Here is a 20424-nt window from a genome sequence, read left to right as displayed (position 1 = left end):
AAAACAAAACAGGACAAAACAACAAAAAATCCCCACCCCCCTCTGGGCAGGTCTCAGTAGCCTTGGCTACATGGGACTCACTATGTAGACCAGGCTACCCTTGAATTGAGAAATCTGTCTGTTTCTGCTTTCACAGTGCTGGGATTAAAGGCCTGCACCATCATACCCAGCTAATTCATGGATCTTTAAGTTATCTTGGGAAATTTTCATATTTGGAAGAATGAATAAAAAGCAAAATGTCAAGTTTCCCTGTTAAAATTTTCTAAGTCAGGGAAAAACAACCCAAAACACACAATGACATCTGTGATGAGTCGCCTTTGGTCTAGATACTAGCCAGACTACGAAGAATAACAGGAGGAAGGGGAAGCACTATAGTCTATCAGCCTCGGCTGAGAGTGCCGATAAGGGCCTCTCCTTGGCCACCTTGCTCAGCATTCTAATCACACTGCAGGAATCAAACTCGGGTCCTCTGCTTCCACGTGCTGAACATTTTGCCAGCCTTAAGAATATTTTTTTCTTAATACATGTAAACATTTGTAAATAATCACAAGCGTAAAACTATATTTGATATCAATGAGACTGAGCTGAACCTATCCTGAAATCACATACTCACTTTGGTTTTATCTTAGTCAGGTTTATTGAGCTATATACTCTGTGTAGTAAAAGGCACCCTCCTCCTGTGTACAATTTAGACCTGACATCTTTGAGAGCCACCAGCCGAACCCATGCTCTGTCCCCACCCAGTAGCCGCCAGTCTAATCTGACTTCTGTTCCATGGTTTATCCTTTCTAGACAGTTTTAGAAAGAAAATGTTTGTGTTTGGTTTCTTTCACTTAGTGTGAAAAATTTGAGATTCATTTTGTTGTTTCATTCATCGGTGGTTTCTTTCGTTTTATTTTTATTTCATTTTATGAAAGCACACCGATTTGATTACTCACTCACGGTCACAGACAGTTGGGTTTCAGCTTTTAGCTATTAGGAATAAAACACTACAAACAGTCATGTATAAGTCTTGGTTGTAGATGTATGTTTTCATTCCTTCTGTGGAAATATCTCAAGTGGGCTTGCTGGGTCACAGTGTAAGGAACCAGTGAGGAATTTTCAGACCGCATCATTCTGCTTGTATACCCACCACGTTTGAGCAGTCCAGTTTGCTATGCACCCTTCTCATTGGCTGTGACTGTTAGCCATTTTAACAGATCTGTGATGACATCTCTCTGTAGTCTAGATGTGTATTTGCCTAGTGACTGACAAAGAGGCTGCAGATTTTTCTTAGACTTATTTACTACAGGAGTGTTTTCTGTGCTGAATGCTTACTCAGTTTTGCCTTATCTGTTCAATTACATTTTACTTTATTATTGGCTTACAAAAGTTCTTTGTATATTCTCAATTCTAGTCCTTTATCTGCTCAGTGCTGCAAATGGCTTTTTTGTTAGTGTCTTGTCTTTCCTTCAAGTTTTCATTTTATCCTTTTTGCATCGTTTTTCTTTTTCCTCCTCTCCTCCTCTCTTGCTTACCTCTCTCCTCTTTCCTCTCCTCTCACCCTCTCCCTTTTCCCTCCTTCTCCCCCTCTCTTTTCTCTCTCTCTTGCCTTTGTTCTTGATTCTTTTGAATGTATAGATGTGGAATTGGTGGATCCTGTGACAGTTGGATCCAGTAGCCTGTAGCCTGTAGTGATCCTGTTGAGGACTTGCTGGTACTGCCCTTTGTGACCATCTGTTCCATCCCACCAGCCACATCTGGGTGGCTTGGCTTCCATTTTCTGTATATATGTGTATATATATATATATATATATATATATATATATATATATATATAAAGTTTTTTATCCTTTAATAATGTATTTGCATTTCATGTGCATTTGTGTTTTGCCTGGATGTATGTGAAGGTACTGGGTCCCCTGAAACTGGAATTACAGGCAGTTATGAGCTACCTTGTGGGTGCTGGGGGTTGAACCCTGGTCCTCTGGAAGAGCAGCCAGTGCTTTTAACTGCTGAGCCATCTCTCCAGTCCCATCCTGTCTGTTTTAGCATTTCTGTCTTCTTTGAATTATCTCTTATGAGTTGTCTCTTTCTATTAGGTTGTATTTTTTGTTTGTCATTTCTTCTTTATTAAATTATAAATTATAAAATCACAAATTATTATTTGTGTTTTATAAAAATTATCTTTTTGCTGTTATAACCTCATCTACTGCTCTGTTGTTTGTCCTTTAATTTTATTTTATTAAAATCATCTATGTTAGTTCTGTCTTTTGAAATGGGGTTTTACTACATTGTCCAGGCTGGTCTGGAACTTCCTATAGAGAACAGACTGACCTTGAAGCCATCTTCTCGACTTGGCTCCCCAAGTGCTGGGATAACAGGTGTGTTACCACGACAGGTGTTGCACTTAATCAACTTTTCTAATGGAGTCATGTTTGTAGCAGTTGTTAACCCTGTGCCTGGCTTTGGCTTTTTTTTTCTTAGAAGGATGTTTCTCAATCTCTGACTGGAAGGATGCCCTTCTCTGTCCTATAGTTCTTATGTAGGAGTCTCAGAGCATCTATTATCAAGCCTGCCATCTTTCTTTTTTTCTTTTGAGACAGAGTCTTACTATGTAGCACTAGCAGGAACTCTCTATGTCAATCTTGCTGGTCTTGATCTCACAGATAATCTCCCGCCTCTATTTCCTGAGTGCTGGGATTAAAGACACAGCTATTACACTCAGCTTACCATCATTTCAAAATGTCTTCTTTATTATATGTTAAAAAATTAATATTAGCTGGGCAGTGGTGGTGCACTCCTTTAATCCCAGCACCTGGGAGGCAGAGCCAGGCAGATCTCTATGAGTTTGAGGCCAGCCTGGTCTACCAAGTGAGTTCCAGGAAAGGCACAAAGCTACACAGAGAAACCCTGTCTTGAAAAACAAAACAAAACAAAACAAACAAAAAAATTAATATATATATATATTTTTTTTTCCTAGTTCACTTGTCTGTCTGTCAGTTCCTGGACGGCAACCCCTTTTAGTATGAGCAAGTGGACATTTTTGGAAAAAGAAGACCTGACCTCTCAGGAAGCTCTGCTCTCGGTGATTGTTAACTGTCTTCTCAACAATTCCCCCCTCCTTCAGGTTCCATCTCAGCATCCTGCAATTCCCATCTATCTGAGGGCAGACACTAAGGCAGGCTTAAAGAAGGAATCACATTTTAATTCTAATTTTAGAGTGAGAACCAAGAGACACAATCCAGGAATGGGATGTTGTGGAAGTTGGCTCACAACCCAGAAGAACCTTTCCCCTAATACACCTAATCTAGGCTTTTTGGTGAGGGCAGTGGATCCTCTTTATCATATTGTTGCTGAATTGATTCACTCTTGGGCTGATAGTAGGTATACCCGAGCACCTCTCAATACTGCATCATTCCAGGATTAGCCTCTGCTCTGCAATTGCAAACCAGGAAAGGAACCAGTATACACTGACTGCGTTGACAGAGAATAAAGTCTTTTTCTTGGTGATTCACTACCTTTATGGACTCACTTGAGGGGGACCATTTGTTTTGGAGGTAACCATTCCAGCCACATCCTTTCAGCTGCAAGTGCACTAGCAATGGTCCCTGAGCCGAAAGGGTTTCCCTGACTGTCTCAAACGCACATGTGTACGCTAGGCTGTGCCCTATCAGCTAAACATGCCATAAATCTAAGTTTCCACACATCAAGCAGACTGAACAGCAGTTCCAGCACAGCATGGACTGCTCAGGACCCTTGTACATGCTGGGGCATTTCCCTGGAATTTTAACAAATATGATTATGTGTTTATGTAGCCTGAGTGGTTTATTTAACTTGGAAATATTTTACAATCAGGAATAATTAAAATTTTATTCTTAGATGCCATAACTTTGTGTGGAGTAGTGGGTAAAAGGAGACATTTAGAGTTTATTTCATGAGTAACTGTTGATCTTTCTAACCAGGTGAACTGTTCTTCATCTTCATAAGCTCGTCATAGTCACTGCAGCACAAAACTCAACAAACAATTCTAATTTTTTTTTTTTTAAATAACTCTATCACTTCTTAATGCTCCTATGGAGTGAAGTCTAAGGCTATGTGCTAAATTTCTTCTTGCCTTGATATGGTGCCACCTAATTTTCCTTTCATTGATTATCTGGAGATCTGCAAGAAAATAAATGATAAGATTAACATTGACATTGTGCTTGAAAGTTAAAAACAACTTGCTTTGAAAGAAATTTTTGCTTTCCCTGTTTAAAAACACACCTTGGAGATTAAAAGTACTTGAAGCATAAGATATTTCAAAGTGAGTCTGTGGTGATTTAGGGACAGTGTTTCAGGGTTAGTTTAGCACCAGGTGAAGCATTATTGGTTGTGAGGAATAAGATGGTGTTTAGGGGCTGAGCAGTGGCCCAGCAGCTGAGAACATTGGATGCTCTTGTGGAAGACCTGGGGTTGGTTCCCAGCACTGACATGGTGGCTCATAACTGCATGCTACTCCAGTTCCAGGGGATCTGATACCTTTTTCTGCCTCCTAGGGCATTAGACATACATGTGGTATAATACATACATGTAGACAAAACACACTCATAAACTAAAGCAAAAAATATAAAAAAGATTATGTTTAGTATCCCACACAAAATTGACACTTAGTAGAAAGTTTTTATTTGATTAGTACCTTGATGTTTCTTCCTGATTATCTGGGTGTTGATATATGTCATCTTCTGTGGCTCTTCTAGTCATTCCTAGAGGAAAAAGAAAACAGATTCAAAGCTTTTCCTGAATAGCTTATCTTTATTGTGAGATGGTGTTAATCCTATTGAATGAGAGTAAAAACTACCTACCCAAATATTTTTGTTGAATTAAGCAAGTTTTATTTTCTGTCAGACAGGGCTATCTTCCTAAAGTGGGTTTGAGAGACTAGCCCTGCCCAGAGGAGAAATGGGTTTTTATAGCCACAAAACCACAAGGCTAGGGAGTCTCTAAGGGTTTTTGATTATGTAGGAACTTGGCAGAACATTTCAAAATTATTTGGCAGAATGTTTCATCAGGGTTTAAGTCAGGCTATAGGGTATGGAAGATGTCGGATTCCCGAAGATGGATCAAGACCTGGTCAAACCCAAGTTTTACAGAAAATAGGAAGGAACTTATTTTGACCTTGTAAGAAGATGGCTTCTAATCTTAAGATGGAGTTAGACTGGTCCATCACTGAAAATGTCTTTTCAGGGACTGCAGTCTTTGGCACTTAAATTGTGAAGGTGCATGTATTATTAGGGTAGGTTGGATGGTCCAAGTTGGCCACAACCATACCTCCCATTCCACATTCCTACAGTGTGACCTTTTCAACCCCCCACCAAGAAGCACAGTCTCTTTTCTCTTCTCTTGAACTAGTATTCAGGCTTTAAAAATCAATAGTCACACAGGAAGTGACCACGTGCATGACATCCAAGGCTAGCTCAGAACTCAGAAGTGACCATGTGCATGACTTCCAAGGCTGGCTCAGAAGAGGCCTTCAGCTTCCCTGCTGGCCCCAAGGCTCCAATGTGTGAGCAAGCCTGTCTTTGACCTTTTAAATTACCCTGTTTGTCATCTGAATACGACTCAAGTCACCCAATTGTATCTATCCAAGCCTTGCCTGAAGTTTTCATCTGCAGAATTCTGTGATGTGATAAAATAACACTGGGCAGGCACAGGTAAGTTGCCGTATTAAGATGATACTCAGAAACAGTGTTAAATAGATAGAATATAAATTATCCAAATAATGAAGTCAAATGTGGCAAGTTTGTCTGTGTATCAGTCTGTCTATGCCAATCTACTACCTAACTTTCATATTTTCTCTTTTGCTTTTGACTTTAATCCATCCTTGCCAATGACAATTTTCAGGTGGCCTTATTTCCTGTAGTCTATATTTGAATATGGAAAATGCAAAACTTTGTATATTATTAGTACCATACTCTCTATAACCTTGTTTCCTGAAATCCCCTTTGTGATTTTGTTTTGAGAGTCCAGAAGCCCTTTTGGTCCCTTTTCTTGCTACTGGCTCTGGAGATGGAGACAGATCTACATAGACTAACATTCTTTTGGCTCATTTGTCCTTTCTTCTCTTTCCCCTCTTTACACTCTCGTTGTTAGATTATATAACCAACCATTCATGCTCAGTGTTCTCTAGCTATAAGTGGGCTGGTTTCTTCTCAACATGCCTGTGAATTTTTCCACTTTGGGTGTCAGGTTTGGTACCCACTTCCCAGATGCTGAAGGAAGATGATGGTTACTCTGGGATATTGCTGGTAAAGATTCTCAGAGAATAGCTGCATAGGTTGCTAATATTCTGCTCCACTGGGCTACAACTACTAGTGGAACACGAAGATGCTCCATGCTGTCTGTGCGGGAAGTCTTGGCAATCGCTAATTCACGTATGGGAACACTTCCCCTTCCCCTTCAAGTGTTCCAATCTTCTGATCCTTGGAGCAAGGTGAGCCCACAGGACTGGCAACTCCATCATTGCTGGAGCACTCATTTTTTTTTGGTCCTAGTCTAGGTTTTGGACTATGGGAGTGACTAAGGGTGTGACTTTACATGTTCAATCTGCAGGGCTTCAAAGCTGGAAGACTGAGCCAATAGTGGACAAGAGCCCATGGAAAGCAGTAGAAAGCTCAAGTGTGACATGTGTTCATATCCTCTTCCATGTCTGCAGAAATGAGCATTTCTCTTTTGCTCACAGTGAAGACATCCTTAAATGGTGGATTCTCTCAAGTGAGTAGTGAGAAGATACGATTTATACCATCTTCTGATCTATTCTGTGACAGAACAAGCCAGACAGTGTTGAATGGCAGTCACCTTACAGCCTCATCCCTTTGTTTGAGAGCATAAAGTGCAGTGTTGGGTATAAATGGGATCTTGAAGATCTGACATGTAGACAAGTTTGGACTGAAATGGAACAGACTCTCTCTGGCAGTTTGGTGACTAGATAGGTGAATGAATTTTTAAAATTTTGTCATGCAAAACATTTTTAGTGGCCATATCTTAGAAAAGGGTAAATCATAATTCATATGTAAAGGTTGTGCCAGGGTTTATAGACTAGACCCCTGGTAATGGATTCAACCTTTCCACAACAGATCAAAAGTATTGTTGTGTGCTCACATGAATAGACAGTGGTCATTACCTTATATTTAAAATGCACTCTAAGTGACAAATCCAGAGAGCAGGGTGTGAAGGCTGCATTGTATCAGTGTGCTCTGCAGAGAATTTCTTCATGCGGGTATTGCCTGGCTGAAATATATGTTGCAGTTCAAGGCTAAAGGGATTACTTTGAATAGTCATTGCAGAGGTTGATTACATTCGTCTATCATATTTAGCCGGACCCTGCAGGCTATTATTTCATTAGCTGTGCTGGCCCTGCCATTGTCAAAAAGTTGATCACCTAATGTTAAAAGACCATGCTTTCTGTTGACCTTATCAAAATGCTTCAAAAGGCTTTGTTAAAAAAATAAAACTTCACTGTTGGGGATTTCGCTCAGTGGTAGAGCGCTTGCCTAGCAAGCGCAAGGCCCTGGGTTCGATCCTCAGCTCAAAACAAAACAAAACAAAACAAAAAACAAAACAAAAAACAAAAAACAAAAAACTTCGATTATGCGTTATAAAGTTGATTAAGGACAGACACCATGTATAAAATGGTTCTATTTTCTGGAGGGCCTTAGAATTCTGTCATTGTTGAAGATGAGAGTTTTTTCTTTTGTCTTTCAACACATTCTATTTGAAGCCACATATTTAGTCTCAGGAGAAATGGCACCCTGTTTTCACTGATAGTAAGGCCTTGAAAATGGATTTCTCAGAAAAGGGGTCCTTTTCTTTCCAAGCATATAATTAAATCACACACAACACAGTGAAGAAAACCTAGCACATCAAGGACAACAGCACCTCTATAATGCTCTGACTCCAACATGGTTTTGCAACATGATTTTCATGGAGAACAGACTTGCTTTGTTGAGAAATATATGTAGAAAATGAAAATTGGCCACTCACATTTGGTAACCAGAAAAATCTTTTCCAGTAAATATATAGATATTGAGAAGCACGGTTTTATTACTTAAAATGACACATATACAGTTTTCACTAGGATCATGTTATAAAAGCTGTCCCCTAGGAACAAAGATGGGTTGGAAACCATCCCCTGAACAACAACACTTAAATGCCTTTAATTCTGGCCTAGAAAAATGGTGTTGGCTTGGCACACTTGAAGGTGCTCTTCAGCATGGTCTCCCTTAACTGATGGTGTATGACATGGCTGGTCAGGGACAGCACACTTGTAACTAAAGACAGGAGACAGATGTGAAGTTACAGTGAATCCTTTTGCAAACAAGTAAATGATGCTCATCAGAAACTGACCACACTAGCACTTGGACCTCAGATTTCCTAACTTCTAAACTGTAAAAAGAAATTTATTATATTATGTTATATTATACTATTTTACTATGTTATATTATATAAATTATATTATATTATATTATATTATATTATATCATATTATATTATATTATATCATATTATATTATATTATATCATATTATATTATATTATATGCCAATGAGATTCAGGTAGTCCGTACCATGGTAGCTTAAACAGACTGAGATAAGGGCACCAGAGATGAGAAGGCTGGAGATCTGTTGAGGTAAATTAACCCTCAAGTGTTTACACAAGTACAGATTGGGGTCTTTAATCCCAAGCCAGAGGAAGAAACATCATGTGGACACAGAATATAGTACCTGGTACCCACAGAAAGCTGGGACTACTATCTGCTATTGACAGACATATCAGAAAACTTCAACTTTCACAGGATGTTGGGTCTTGCCTCATTGTGGATAATAGTTACCGCAACACTAGACCTCCCTCTGACCCTATATAACAGATTTAAAAAAGACATTTAAGACCAAACTGCTTCCAGGTAACTTTACTGCATATCAGATCAAAGCTCAAAACTATTTATGGGAACAGAAAACTACCCAGCACCAAGAAGGGTTCAAGTTTGTAATGTCTGGTTTCCAGGAAAATTTAGACATAAGATAAAAAGTATAATGAAGAGAAAAATCAATTACTCAAAATGACACAGTCTTTAGGATTAAAATAGTTACTGCAATTGTATTTTAAACATTTAGATTGCTTAAAAATACAGAATGTACAAAAAAGAAAACATTAGTGAATGTGAAGACAGAATGGTAGAAAGTGCTAAAAGTTAAAATAATAACTTATTTTGTAAGCTGTAGAACAAGTTCAAGCAGCCTAATAGAGTTGTCCAGGGGGTCATCTGTCTGTCCAGGGGGATTCATTCTGTGACCTCTAATAGCTCCCCAACACACAGAGTGCTGGCCCACCTATTAGAGTGACTGAAATGGGTGTGTAGCATGTGGGCAAAAGGATGATGCATATTCCCCAAGCAGGATGGAGTGCACAGCCCCAGACTTCCCCCATCACTCAGAAGACTGCAAAGTAAAACCAGAGAATTCTTTGTCTCAAGTTTTTTCTTTTAATGTTTTTAAGCGATGGCTAACCACTGGCAGTGGAAGCAACATAAGGCAGTAAGTAATGCACCCACACTGTTGGAATTCTGGAAGGAGATGGATGGATAATTGAAAAATATTTTAAGAAATAATGATTGAAAAATTTTCAAAATAGATGAACTTGATAAATACATAGACCTAACAAGGTCAAATGAACACCTTTAAGTCCAGCACTCGGAAAGCAGAGGTTGGCAGATCTCTGTGAGTTTGAGGCCAGCATGATCTACAAAGCAAGTTCCGGGACAGCCAGGGCTGTTATACAGAGAAACTCTGTCTCAAAAAACAACAACAACAACCCTCCCCCCCCCCAAAAAAAAAAAACCACAAAACAAGTCACCAAAAATTAAAAAAAAAAAAAAAGAAAAGAAAAGAAAAGAAAGAAAAAGAAAATCTTTGTCTGAGAATTCTATCCCTAGTGAAAAAAAAGACTTTGAGACAGACAACAGCTGAAGCGATTCATCCCCGGCAGAGAGAGCTGCTGGACCAGAGACAATAAGGTCCTCAAGCAGGAGTGATGTCAGGTGGGAATCTCGATCTGGGCAGAGAACTGAGGAGAAAGTATAAAAAGAGTTAAAATGCATTAAATAGTAACAACAGGGGCCGGGGGAAGGGACTCAGTTGGTGCCCGAGGGCTTGAATTTGGATGTCCAGCCCCTATATAAAAAGCTGTGTTTAGCATTGTGTCCCTCTAATCCCAGTGATGGGGAGGCATGGGCCGGTGGCACTCCTGGCTAGCCAGCCTCACTCAGTGTGTCAGCTCTAGATGAGTGAGAGACAGAGGAGGAGGATGGGGGAAGACAACCAGCACTGATCTCTGGCATTCATATGCGTGCGCGTGCACACACACACACACACACACACACACACACACACACACACACAGACCACAGTGTGAGATTCCTCACACGTGAGAAAGCAGAGGAGCAGTAATGCAGAGGAGGCAGGAAAGAAACACACATTTGAGGCCCAAACTGGACTGATGGAAAATATCAAATGTTTGTTGTTGTTACTTTTGTTTTTACACTTTAGCTTACACGTTTCAGCTATTTTTGTTAAAAAAAAAAAAAAAAAGACCACAAGATTTGCAAATCAACATTCCTCAGATCTGAAAATGAGAAAGTTTGTCTCTAACTGAAACACGGGATTTGAAAATTCATGTGTTTCCTGTATTTCCTAAAAGTTCAAGAATGAGTGAATGAATTTTATTCCCAAAGATTAATTTTCCCTGGACAAGCTATGTGAAGTCTGATACATTTAGTATGAAATTGAATATTACTAGCTACATTCACATTTTTTTTTTCTGGTTTCTTTGTGAGATAAGAGAGGTTGGAAAACACATAAACCCTATAGTTGTGCTCTTTCTTAAGTAGGCTACTTTAGAATAAAAAATTAGTTAGGAAATTCTTTTTCTACATCTACTAATTTGAGTTCTGAATGATTAAAAATACATTAGATTTACACAACCTGATACGTTTGGAAATATGTGTGCATCTGAAACCATTAGCACAATTTATGCATAAACACATCCATCAACTGGATGTTATCTTAAATGAATAACAGAGAGATGTAAAAAAAGTGAATTTTTTTTTTGGTAGAAACTGATTATCCCAATAGCAGCAAGGTTTTCAAAGAAAAGCTACTATGAATATACAATCTCCAGCACAAATGTAACAAGCCAAGGAAATATGAATCTTAGCAGCAGCAAGGTGGTTCTTGGAAACAATTTTTCTACCAAAACCAAGAATCAAAACCTTATACATTCCTTTTTACTTTTTAAAAATAAGAATGAATGAGTATATTTAAAGTAATGCCCACAATAAATTAAATTGTAAAGAAAACCCATTTTCCAGGCAATGCAGATTATCTGTCATCTAAAGTTCAGCCTCCAAACAGGTGACTTCATTTTATCTGGCACTTTTTAGCTGCAGTTTCAGACCTAGGGATGTAGCTCAGTTGACAGAATGCTTGGCAAGCATGCATGAGACCCTGAGCCTCATTTTTACCCCGTAATAACAGCATGAAGAGCACTAAGGAGATGGTATCAAAATGAATAGAAGTTGAATATCATCTTTATTGACCAAGAGTTTAAGGCTAGTCTGAGAGACATGAGAACCCATCACCAAAAAAAAAAAAAAAAAAAAAAAAATTATTTTTGTAAACAAATGTTTCTCTCACACCCACCAGTCTCCAAATAACCACTCAGAGGCTGAATATGAATTACAAATGTCTGGCCAATAGCTCAGGCTTGTTACTTACTAGCTCTTTTGTTTTGTTTTGTTGTTTTGTTTTTTGAGACAGGGTTTCTCTATGTATCTCTGCTCCTTTCCTGGATCTCACTCTGTGGACCAGGCTGGCCTCGAACTCACAGAGATCCACCTGCCTCTGCCTCCCAAGTGCTGGGATTACAGGCATGCACCACCACTGCCTGGCCTAACTAGCTCTTACATCTTAAATTAACCCATATTCCTTGTTAATGCTCTGCCACATGATGGCACCTTTATTAGCATGTCATGTTCATCTCCTGCCCCCTTTTGCATCTGGCTGGCAACCTCTGACTCTACCTTTCTCCTTCCCATCATCTTTAGTTTGGTTACCTTGCCTATAATTCTTGCCTGGCTACTGGCCAATCAGCATTTTATTAAACCAATTTGAGTGTCAAATCTTTATAATGTACAAGAGGATTATTCCACAGCATTTTTTTTTTTAGATGTAGCAAATCAGTACAGACTCCTAAGAGGGTCATTGGCTCATCTATGTTTGAGAATCATTATTTTACATATCTTTGCTCTAATTTATGTCCAATCTCTTAATGCTGGGGTAGAATGACATGGTTAGGAAAAAGTAGATGTAGGAGTCCCTGGATGCTTTGAGAATACAAGTGAAAATGAAATTTCTTTTCCCCAGGCCAAGGATGTATCTTGTTCTAGGAATGTGGTTAGCATTTTATTTAAACCTCTCAGTCCCTATAGGGTTTGCTTGTTTGCAGACAAGGAGCAAGGACGGCCAGTGATGAGACTAACTTGCTTCAAGCCTCACATAGAGAGACTTGAATTCATGAATAGGTGATAAAAGGCTTGTTGGAGAGTCAACCTATGCACACAGCTATTACTCACTTTATACCAATGCATTTCCCCAAGGAAAGTAAGCAGTGACAGAGCCTCTCAGGTGAGTTGGGTTTTCCAGGTTGATTTATTTGACTTTGTGGCAAGAAGAGCTGCCAACAAGTGTATTCAGTTCTTGTTTGTCTGTTAATCGTTTAATTCCTGTGTTTTAGGGGCTGATAAAGCGCTTATGGCAATAGCAACAGAAGCCGATAGTCAAGGCACCTCTTCCAAAACCATCAATCTACAATACTGTCCATGACGACTGAGCTTAGGGGACACCTAATCCTGGGGTCACACCACATGACTTGTTGCCTTTATTTCATCATATTTTAACTCAGGTCCTGATGGCTTCAGTGCCATGAAGTCAGAAAAGGGGGGACTATGGCGGTTTGTTTATGAACATGGCAGTTTATTTATGTTTTCACTGGGGCTCCATTGCAGACATGGAATTTCTCTAAAAATGCAAATCACTTGGTGTCACACAAGTGTGACTTGCCAGCTGAAGTGCTGTCCCAGAGCTAATGTCTTTATGCTCTGTGATTGAATAAATCGATCCATCCACTTATTACATCTTCACCTAAATTTTTAGTTTTAAGTCCTAGATGAATGTGTCTAGAGGTACTGGGGGGCTTTTCTCTAACACCCAGAAAATGGATTACACTTGTTAATTTGGCTTTGAATCCTAGCTATGTCAAAATAAATACCATAAACAAGTGTTGAAGAAATCAATCTAGACCTGTTCAATATCAGAATGACCAGAAAAGGATTTAGTAAGACTCTCAGATATAAAGACTAAGGTACACACTAAGCCCTTATGTAATAAGACTTTTTGACATGCTCAGTATAAAGCCGAAGGAAATGATTTCTGAAGGCAGAAATGGTGCACTTTTGTTGCATTAAAGAAAAATCCCTAGAAGGCCCACCTACACAAGACATCAATGTGAACATGCATTCTTGTTTTTCATTCCAACATTCTTCTTAATTCATGGGCATCATATCACTGAGTTTTCTTATGCTACACAAAGCAGCAATTACACACAACTGTAGGGCTAGTCCTTAAATATAGATGAAACAACACCCTCAAAGCCAGGACACCACAAGGCAGAGCAATCCTACATTCTTTTTCAGAGAAGGTGAAGTTAGGAGAAATACATATCACGTACAAAAACTTCCAAAATTCCATTGCTGCCATTTTAGACTTGGAGCCAGAGCAGCAAAAGCTAACCATCTTTTGCCTGAGATTTTTTTTTAAAATCTCACTTGTACCATAATGAATAAGACAAGGGCTTTCACACTGCAGTACTCTGAAAGACAGAGTCTCACACTTTCCAGCTGTGATGTGGTTATGTTGACTAGATTGTCCCATAAATGGTCACTAGATGGTCACAATGGTAATCTCCATTCATTCCTCATTCATTCAACAGCTGGTCACTGGGCACCCATGGGGACAAAAACATATTTGTGGTGCAGGTGCCAGGGGACAGTTGATAGCACAGCTCTAATTAGATGGATATAGGGGCATAGCTGGTGTGAGTAGAAACTGAGAGTCAGCTACCATCTTAGCATAGCTCTTAAGACTAGGGCATAATCTTCAGAAAAGAAATAACATTTATATGTTATGTATTTTAACTTATTAAAATAATTTAATCCAATAGGAGGCCCAGCTTTCTAAGACAATTATTTACTTTTGCAGAGTACATACAAATGCACTACAATCTCATCTCAGGAACAGCCTGCTGCATTTTTCACTGGGATTCAAATTCTTTGATAGCATGATCGGTGGGTAAAAAGTTTGAAAATCAGAAAATTATTGATTAGAACACCCAACATTCAACATACCTGTGTTTATGACTTTATTGATGGATAGATAAGTAGTTGTCATTTTAGAAAATATTTTATATAATCTTTAATTCTGAATATGTGTGCATATCTGTGCATGGGCATGTGCACATGAGTACAGATGCCTGCAGGGGCCATCAGTATTGGGTCCCCAGAGAGGTGGAGTTACAAGTGATTGTAAGCCACTCAACATGGGTACTATAACCTGAACTCAGCTACTTGCAGAGCAGTACAGGCTCTTAATCACCAAACCGGCTCTGCAGCCCCACTAGAGGTCATTAAAAAAAGTTCAATTGTAGAGATTTCTGTTTTGAAACATATATTGATCTCTTTACCTACAGAACCTTGCATAATGTCTTCAATTTTTTTTTTTTTTTTTTTTTTAAGACAGAATCTGTCTGTGTACCCCTGGCTGGTCTGGAACTTGCTATGTATAACAGGCTGGCCTCAAATCCACAGTATATACTTAATTTAAAAAAATGAATATGGTTTGTAGTTTATCATTTGCTTTAAAATGTATTAAAATATTTAACAGCACATGAAGCAAGAATCTTCCTCCCCCACTGGCATATACCTGCATTTCTTTATTCTTGAAACTTTCATGCATGTATACATTATATCTTTAAAAAAATGTATTTATTAAATTTTGTTTTCATTTTACTTTCCAACCCCAGTTCTCCCTCCCTCCCCTTCTCCTGCCTCCTCACCTTCCATTCTACCCCCATCCACTCCTCATAGTGGGTAAGGCCTCCCATGGTAGTCAACAAAGTCTGGCATACCAAGTTGAAGGAGAGCCCAGCCCCTCCCCATTGTATCAAGGCTGAGCAAGGTATCCCATCACAGGGAATGGGCTCCAAAAGCCAGTTCATACATCTGGGATAAGTCTTGGCCCTGCTGCCAGGGACCCCACAAACAGATCAAGCCACACAACTGTCACCCACATTCAGCGGGCCTAGTTTGGTCCCATGCAGGTTCCCAAGCTGTCAGTCCGGAGTCAGTGAGCTCCAACTAGCACTGGTCAGCTGTCTCTGTGGGTTTCCCCATCATGATCTTGACCCCCTCTTCTTCTTCTTCCTCTTTTTTTTTTTTTTTTTTTTGAATGCCAAATATCATTTATTGAAGGAGGGAGGAGGTCTTAAATATAGGCTTACAGCACAATGGGAGAACCACGGAGGGCAGAAGTTCGATTCTGTTGTGGTTTTTTTTTTTTTTTTTAGCTGAGGATCATTGGGTCTTGTGCTTGCTAGGCAAGTGCTCTACCATTGAGCTGAATCCCCAACCCCACTTCTGATGTTTTACAATCTTGCATCTAAGCTGTTAACACCCAATATGCAGGATACACAGACAAGGAGCTTCCCTTAAGCATTCAGGAGGGTGGAATCTTGCAGGGAATTAGCATAGGGAGGATATCAAGGTCAAGGTCAGCAAGCAAGGCAACAGTTACCCAAAACTGGGGCCAGGGCCCTACAGGTCCCCCCCTTTTACTAAAAAATGAACTGACTTAGGTTGTGTGGGACGTCAGCAGGTCACCTTACCCATCATGGAGACACCTGTCTGGGCCACACAGGTGTTCTGTCTTAGGTTGGTGAGCGCCCCCCCCCCCCCCAGGCATTACCAGTCTCTGAATACTCATTATCATACAGGCTCAATCTTGTGAGAGCTGCAGAGTTAACTCTTGCCAAAGATCTCTAAGTGGCGATGGGCTTACAATCTGTGTGTTCGACACAGAAAAGACCAACAGAAGTCTTAACCCACCCATAGCTGGTAGGCTAAAGGCAGCTGAGCCATTCCCTTCCTTAATGAGCCTTACTGCAAATTGGAGTCCTGAAGCAAGAATCTTAAAAAGTTCTTATTAATAAAAACAAACCCAGGGCCCAGTATTGGGGTGAATGCTGGAAGATCAGAGAAACAGAACAAGCCACAGCCACCTCACCTTGCCATTCCTCATCTGATCCTGTTTCCTCAGACTGGAGGCCTCTCAGCTGAACTGTGCTGCTCAAAAGCCTAAAAGCTTAACCAGCTCTAGTTCCTGGTCCTCAAGCCTTATATACCTTTCTGCTTTCTGCAATCACTTCCTGGGATTAAAGACATGAGTCACCATGCCTGGATGTTTCTAGTGTGGCTTTAAACTCACAGAGATCCGGATGGATCTCTGCCTCCCAAGTGATAGGATTAAAGATGTATATGCCACCATTTTCTGGCCTCTATGTCTATCTAGTGGCTGTTCTGTTCTCTGACCACAGATAAGTCTATTAGGGTGCACAATATTTTGGAGAACACAGTATCACCACAAGCACATATAAAATGGTCACTAAATGTCTGTTGAAAGACAGAATAAATATGTCTATTCTTAACATTTTAGATGAGAATATAAAGTTGTATGATTAAAAACAAAGCTTTTAAAATTTTGCTTGAGGCAGGTTCTATATACAATCTAATAATAAGTGTGTAAGAAGTGTGTTTCTTCCTGTTTTGTTACAGACATTCACTATGTACTCAGGCTGATTTCCACTTTGTGACCCTTCTGATGTGGCCTTCTGATTGTTGGAATTACAGCACAGCTACCACACTTGGCAGAAGTAGGTTTGAAGAGCTTGTTTGTTTTTGGTGAATACCTTATTGGCTCATCTTATAGGTAGAATAAGAAAATATCCAGTCTCCATTTCTGAAGCGCTTCAGAAAAGAAATGTTTTAATGTTTAATGCCTGTTTCTTTTTGCCTCCTGTTTTAATGAAAGAAAGTTTCAGCTACACAAATATCTCCATTCTCAGGAGGTAGCGAGGTAGCTTCTCTACCCTAACTACAGGACTGCAGTGTGGTGTGGAGGGGGAGGAATGCACACCAGGAGCAGGGAGATCGTGGAGCAGGGAGATCGTAACCTTCCTACAAGTATGGCTGGCCTTCTTTGGTTGACCTTTTTAGTTTTTGATACATCATGGTTCATAAAGAAAAGCATCATATCTTAAAACTTAAGTACTTTATGTAGAAAGATATTATAGAAATTAAGGTTTTACATATGGGTTGCAACTACCAATTATATAATGTGTTGCATTCAATGATGTCAGCTGGGGAAAAGACAGCTTTAGGGATAATCTCATGTTAATCAATTAAGTTGGAGAAAAATTTGACATTCTATCTTCAAGAATTCAATTTTATCCTTCTCCCATCTTTCAGTAAGATGATAACCTATATCATTTATGATTGTCTAATCTAAAAAAAGTAGGAATAAAAACCTAAACACCAGGGACAGGAGAGAGATCGGCAGCAAAGAGTACTGGCTGCTCTCACAGAGGACCTGGGTTCAGTTCCCAGCACCCACACAGTAGCTCACTCCAGTTCCAGGGAATTCACTGGCCTCTTTTGCCCTCCACTGGCCCATGCATGCATGTGGTGCACAAAACCACGTTCAGAGACACACATACACACAAATCAATAAAATAAATTTTAATCCCTGATTACACACTCATATGCTACATGTGGTTTAAATTTTGGTTACTCTGTCCCCAAATTCAGGGCATTTCATCACACATACTAGAGAAGAAAGTAAATTGAATGTTATCTTGAATGGAATCTCTTTTATTTTTCACATCTAAATTATCTTTTAAAAATTTTTCCTAACACAGTCTCTGTTCAGTAGTATTTCTTACTCAGGTTGTCCTGTTTTTAAAAAAATATTTATTATATTTAGTATGTTTCTGTTTACATTTTTATATTTAAATGCCATTATAAAATTATCCCTTTTTCTTTGGCATTTGCTATCTTGCTCAGGCTTGGGTGGTATTTTTCACTAATACAGCTCACAAATTTATTTGGAATAATGTTAAGTGCCTATTGCTTTATCCATACCCCTGTGGACTGTGTGGGACCACTTTTGCCAAACTATATGTCATATAAACAGTAAAGGGCTTTGAACTATGGAAAGAAAACAAATAGAATAGTCCTTATGTATTGAAATTATAGAAAAATTTTACTAGACCTTTTATAAAAGAGTAAACAATGGGTCCCTAGAAATCTGTAATTATCCCTCATGCATCATATTCCTTACTGTAGGGTTAATTATTGCTTGTGTAGAGGAGTTATACATATGGTACAATTTTTTTAAAGGATGGTTATTGAAAAATCTCAACTCCTCCATCCTCAGCTTCTTATTTCTTCTCCCCTGGAGGCAACCACTGCTGCTGTTTGTTGGGCATTCTTCTCTGAAACATTCTATGCATTTGTAAAAGGATAAAGAAACCATATTCACACACAAATACAGTACATATTTATGTTCTATATTTGCACAAATGTCAGTATACTATATTCATATTTCTGTACAGAAGTACTATATATTGGGCACTATGCTCTCTCTTCTTAAATACACCAATTTTCTTTGGAGCTATTTTAGGCTCACAACAAAACTGAGCAGAAAGAATCCCTTGTCCAAATGTCCTAGCATATACTGCCTCTCCCATTGCCTCTACCCAGAGTAGCTCATTGTTCCAACTCATGGACCCACACTGGCATATTCTCATCCTAAACTACAGTGTAGAGTTCACTTCTAGTTGTTCCCATGATTTTACATTCAAGAATAAATCTGTTGTAATTATCAGTGTGTAGGCATGTAGGTGGGCATATGTTTGCACTAGGTGTCCATCACCATGCCTTGAAGATCAGAGGAATTTTACCTAAAGAAAGAAGTATGGTGTCTGTGTGGTAACTGATGTAATGTGAATACCGCCTGCTGGTGCTGCCGATGCTCTGTGGGGTTTGTGTATTTGCTATAGGCCATAGCCTTTGTAAATTTTACCAAATATAATATTTCTTCAGATACCCACTTTTAAAATGTAGACATTTTATAAACAATATGTGAAGAATATGAAAACTGTTAGAAATATTTCAAGAATAACATGATTTGTAGAATTCTTGTGATTTTTCTAGGAATTCTATTTCTCATTCACAAGAATGATTAATTTCCTGGGAATTTGGACAAGTAGAAATGTTGATATCAGAGAACTGAAACGGAGACAGGATCAGCTGAGAAGAGTTTGGCAGGAGCCTGGCCACTGAGCAGAGGGACCCGAGATGAAGAATGTCCAAGATAGAATTTGGGGCACTGTGCATTTGTAGGAACTGGGAAGGCCTAGAATTAACTATGGGGAAAGTTAAGTGAATATGACGGCAGAAGAGCCCATTGGGGGAGTAGTCACAGTTGGAGTGATGGAAGAAAATGTGAAGAATAACCATGGGGACATTGACATTGACTGATGGAGTAGCAGTGAACCAGGAGCTAAAAGCTTCAAGGGATGAGGAGGAGATACAGTGAGGTAGAGAGGTACAATCAGAAAAAGCAGGATTATACAAGATTTATTTGAGAGTTACAGATCATGTCTTAGACAGCCAGAAGTGGCAATAAGGTTAGGGTTGTGTCCCACACAGAGAAAATGCTTCTGTGAGAACTACAGAGAAACAATAACTCTGGGAGCCAGCCAGGTTCCAGCTCACACAGGAAAGGGAATATCAGGAGGGTGTCCCTTGGTCTGGCCATGAGTTCCTGAAAGCTCCCTGGAAGGGTTGTTGTAGGCAGAGAGTTAGGAGAAGAGATGAGAAGAAAGGATATACAGACAAAGTTATAGTCAGGAGCACACAAGGAGACTAGGGTTTGCTGTCGACATCACACAGGCAGTGAGGGTGTGGGCAGCAGTGAACCCAAGTCTGAACATTCTACTTTAGTATGGGTTTGATAGGCTAGGGAATTTAGCAATGTATTTTGATTAATACTTGAATATTTTGATGAAATGTGTTTTAAATACTTCTGTAAATATGACATACAGGAGCTTTATAGTTGGTGATTTTTTATTCTTTGGTTTTTGGGGGCCAACTACCCAGCTCCCAAATAAATACATGGAGTCTTATTCTTACCTATGAATGCCTGGCCAGCTATTTTTTTTTAACTTAAATTATACCAT

At 39.3% G+C, this 20424-nt stretch overlaps 1 protein-coding gene across 1 annotated transcript in view; it reads right to left on the bottom strand.

Annotated features, from left to right (window-relative positions):
• Nucleotides 1–4111: 4111 nt before the first annotated feature.
• The window catches only part of Ttc29 (tetratricopeptide repeat domain 29), a 202233-nt gene continuing 185920 nt past the window's right edge, over nucleotides 4112–20424 (bottom strand). Inside the window, exons 12-13 of the mRNA XM_036188837.1 lie at nucleotides 4658–4724; nucleotides 4112–4143 (exon numbers count right to left, since the gene is read on the bottom strand). Of these exons, the coding sequence (XP_036044730.1) occupies nucleotides 4125–4143; nucleotides 4658–4724 (86 nt within the window). The 3' untranslated portion in view covers nucleotides 4112–4124. The remainder of the gene's footprint in view (nucleotides 4144–4657; nucleotides 4725–20424) is intronic.

This window comes from Onychomys torridus, chromosome 5 (assembly GCF_903995425.1).
Source record: "Onychomys torridus chromosome 5, mOncTor1.1, whole genome shotgun sequence".
Taxonomy (NCBI): Eukaryota; Metazoa; Chordata; class Mammalia; order Rodentia; family Cricetidae; genus Onychomys; species Onychomys torridus.
This window is presented reverse-complemented; position numbering and strand designations above follow the sequence as displayed.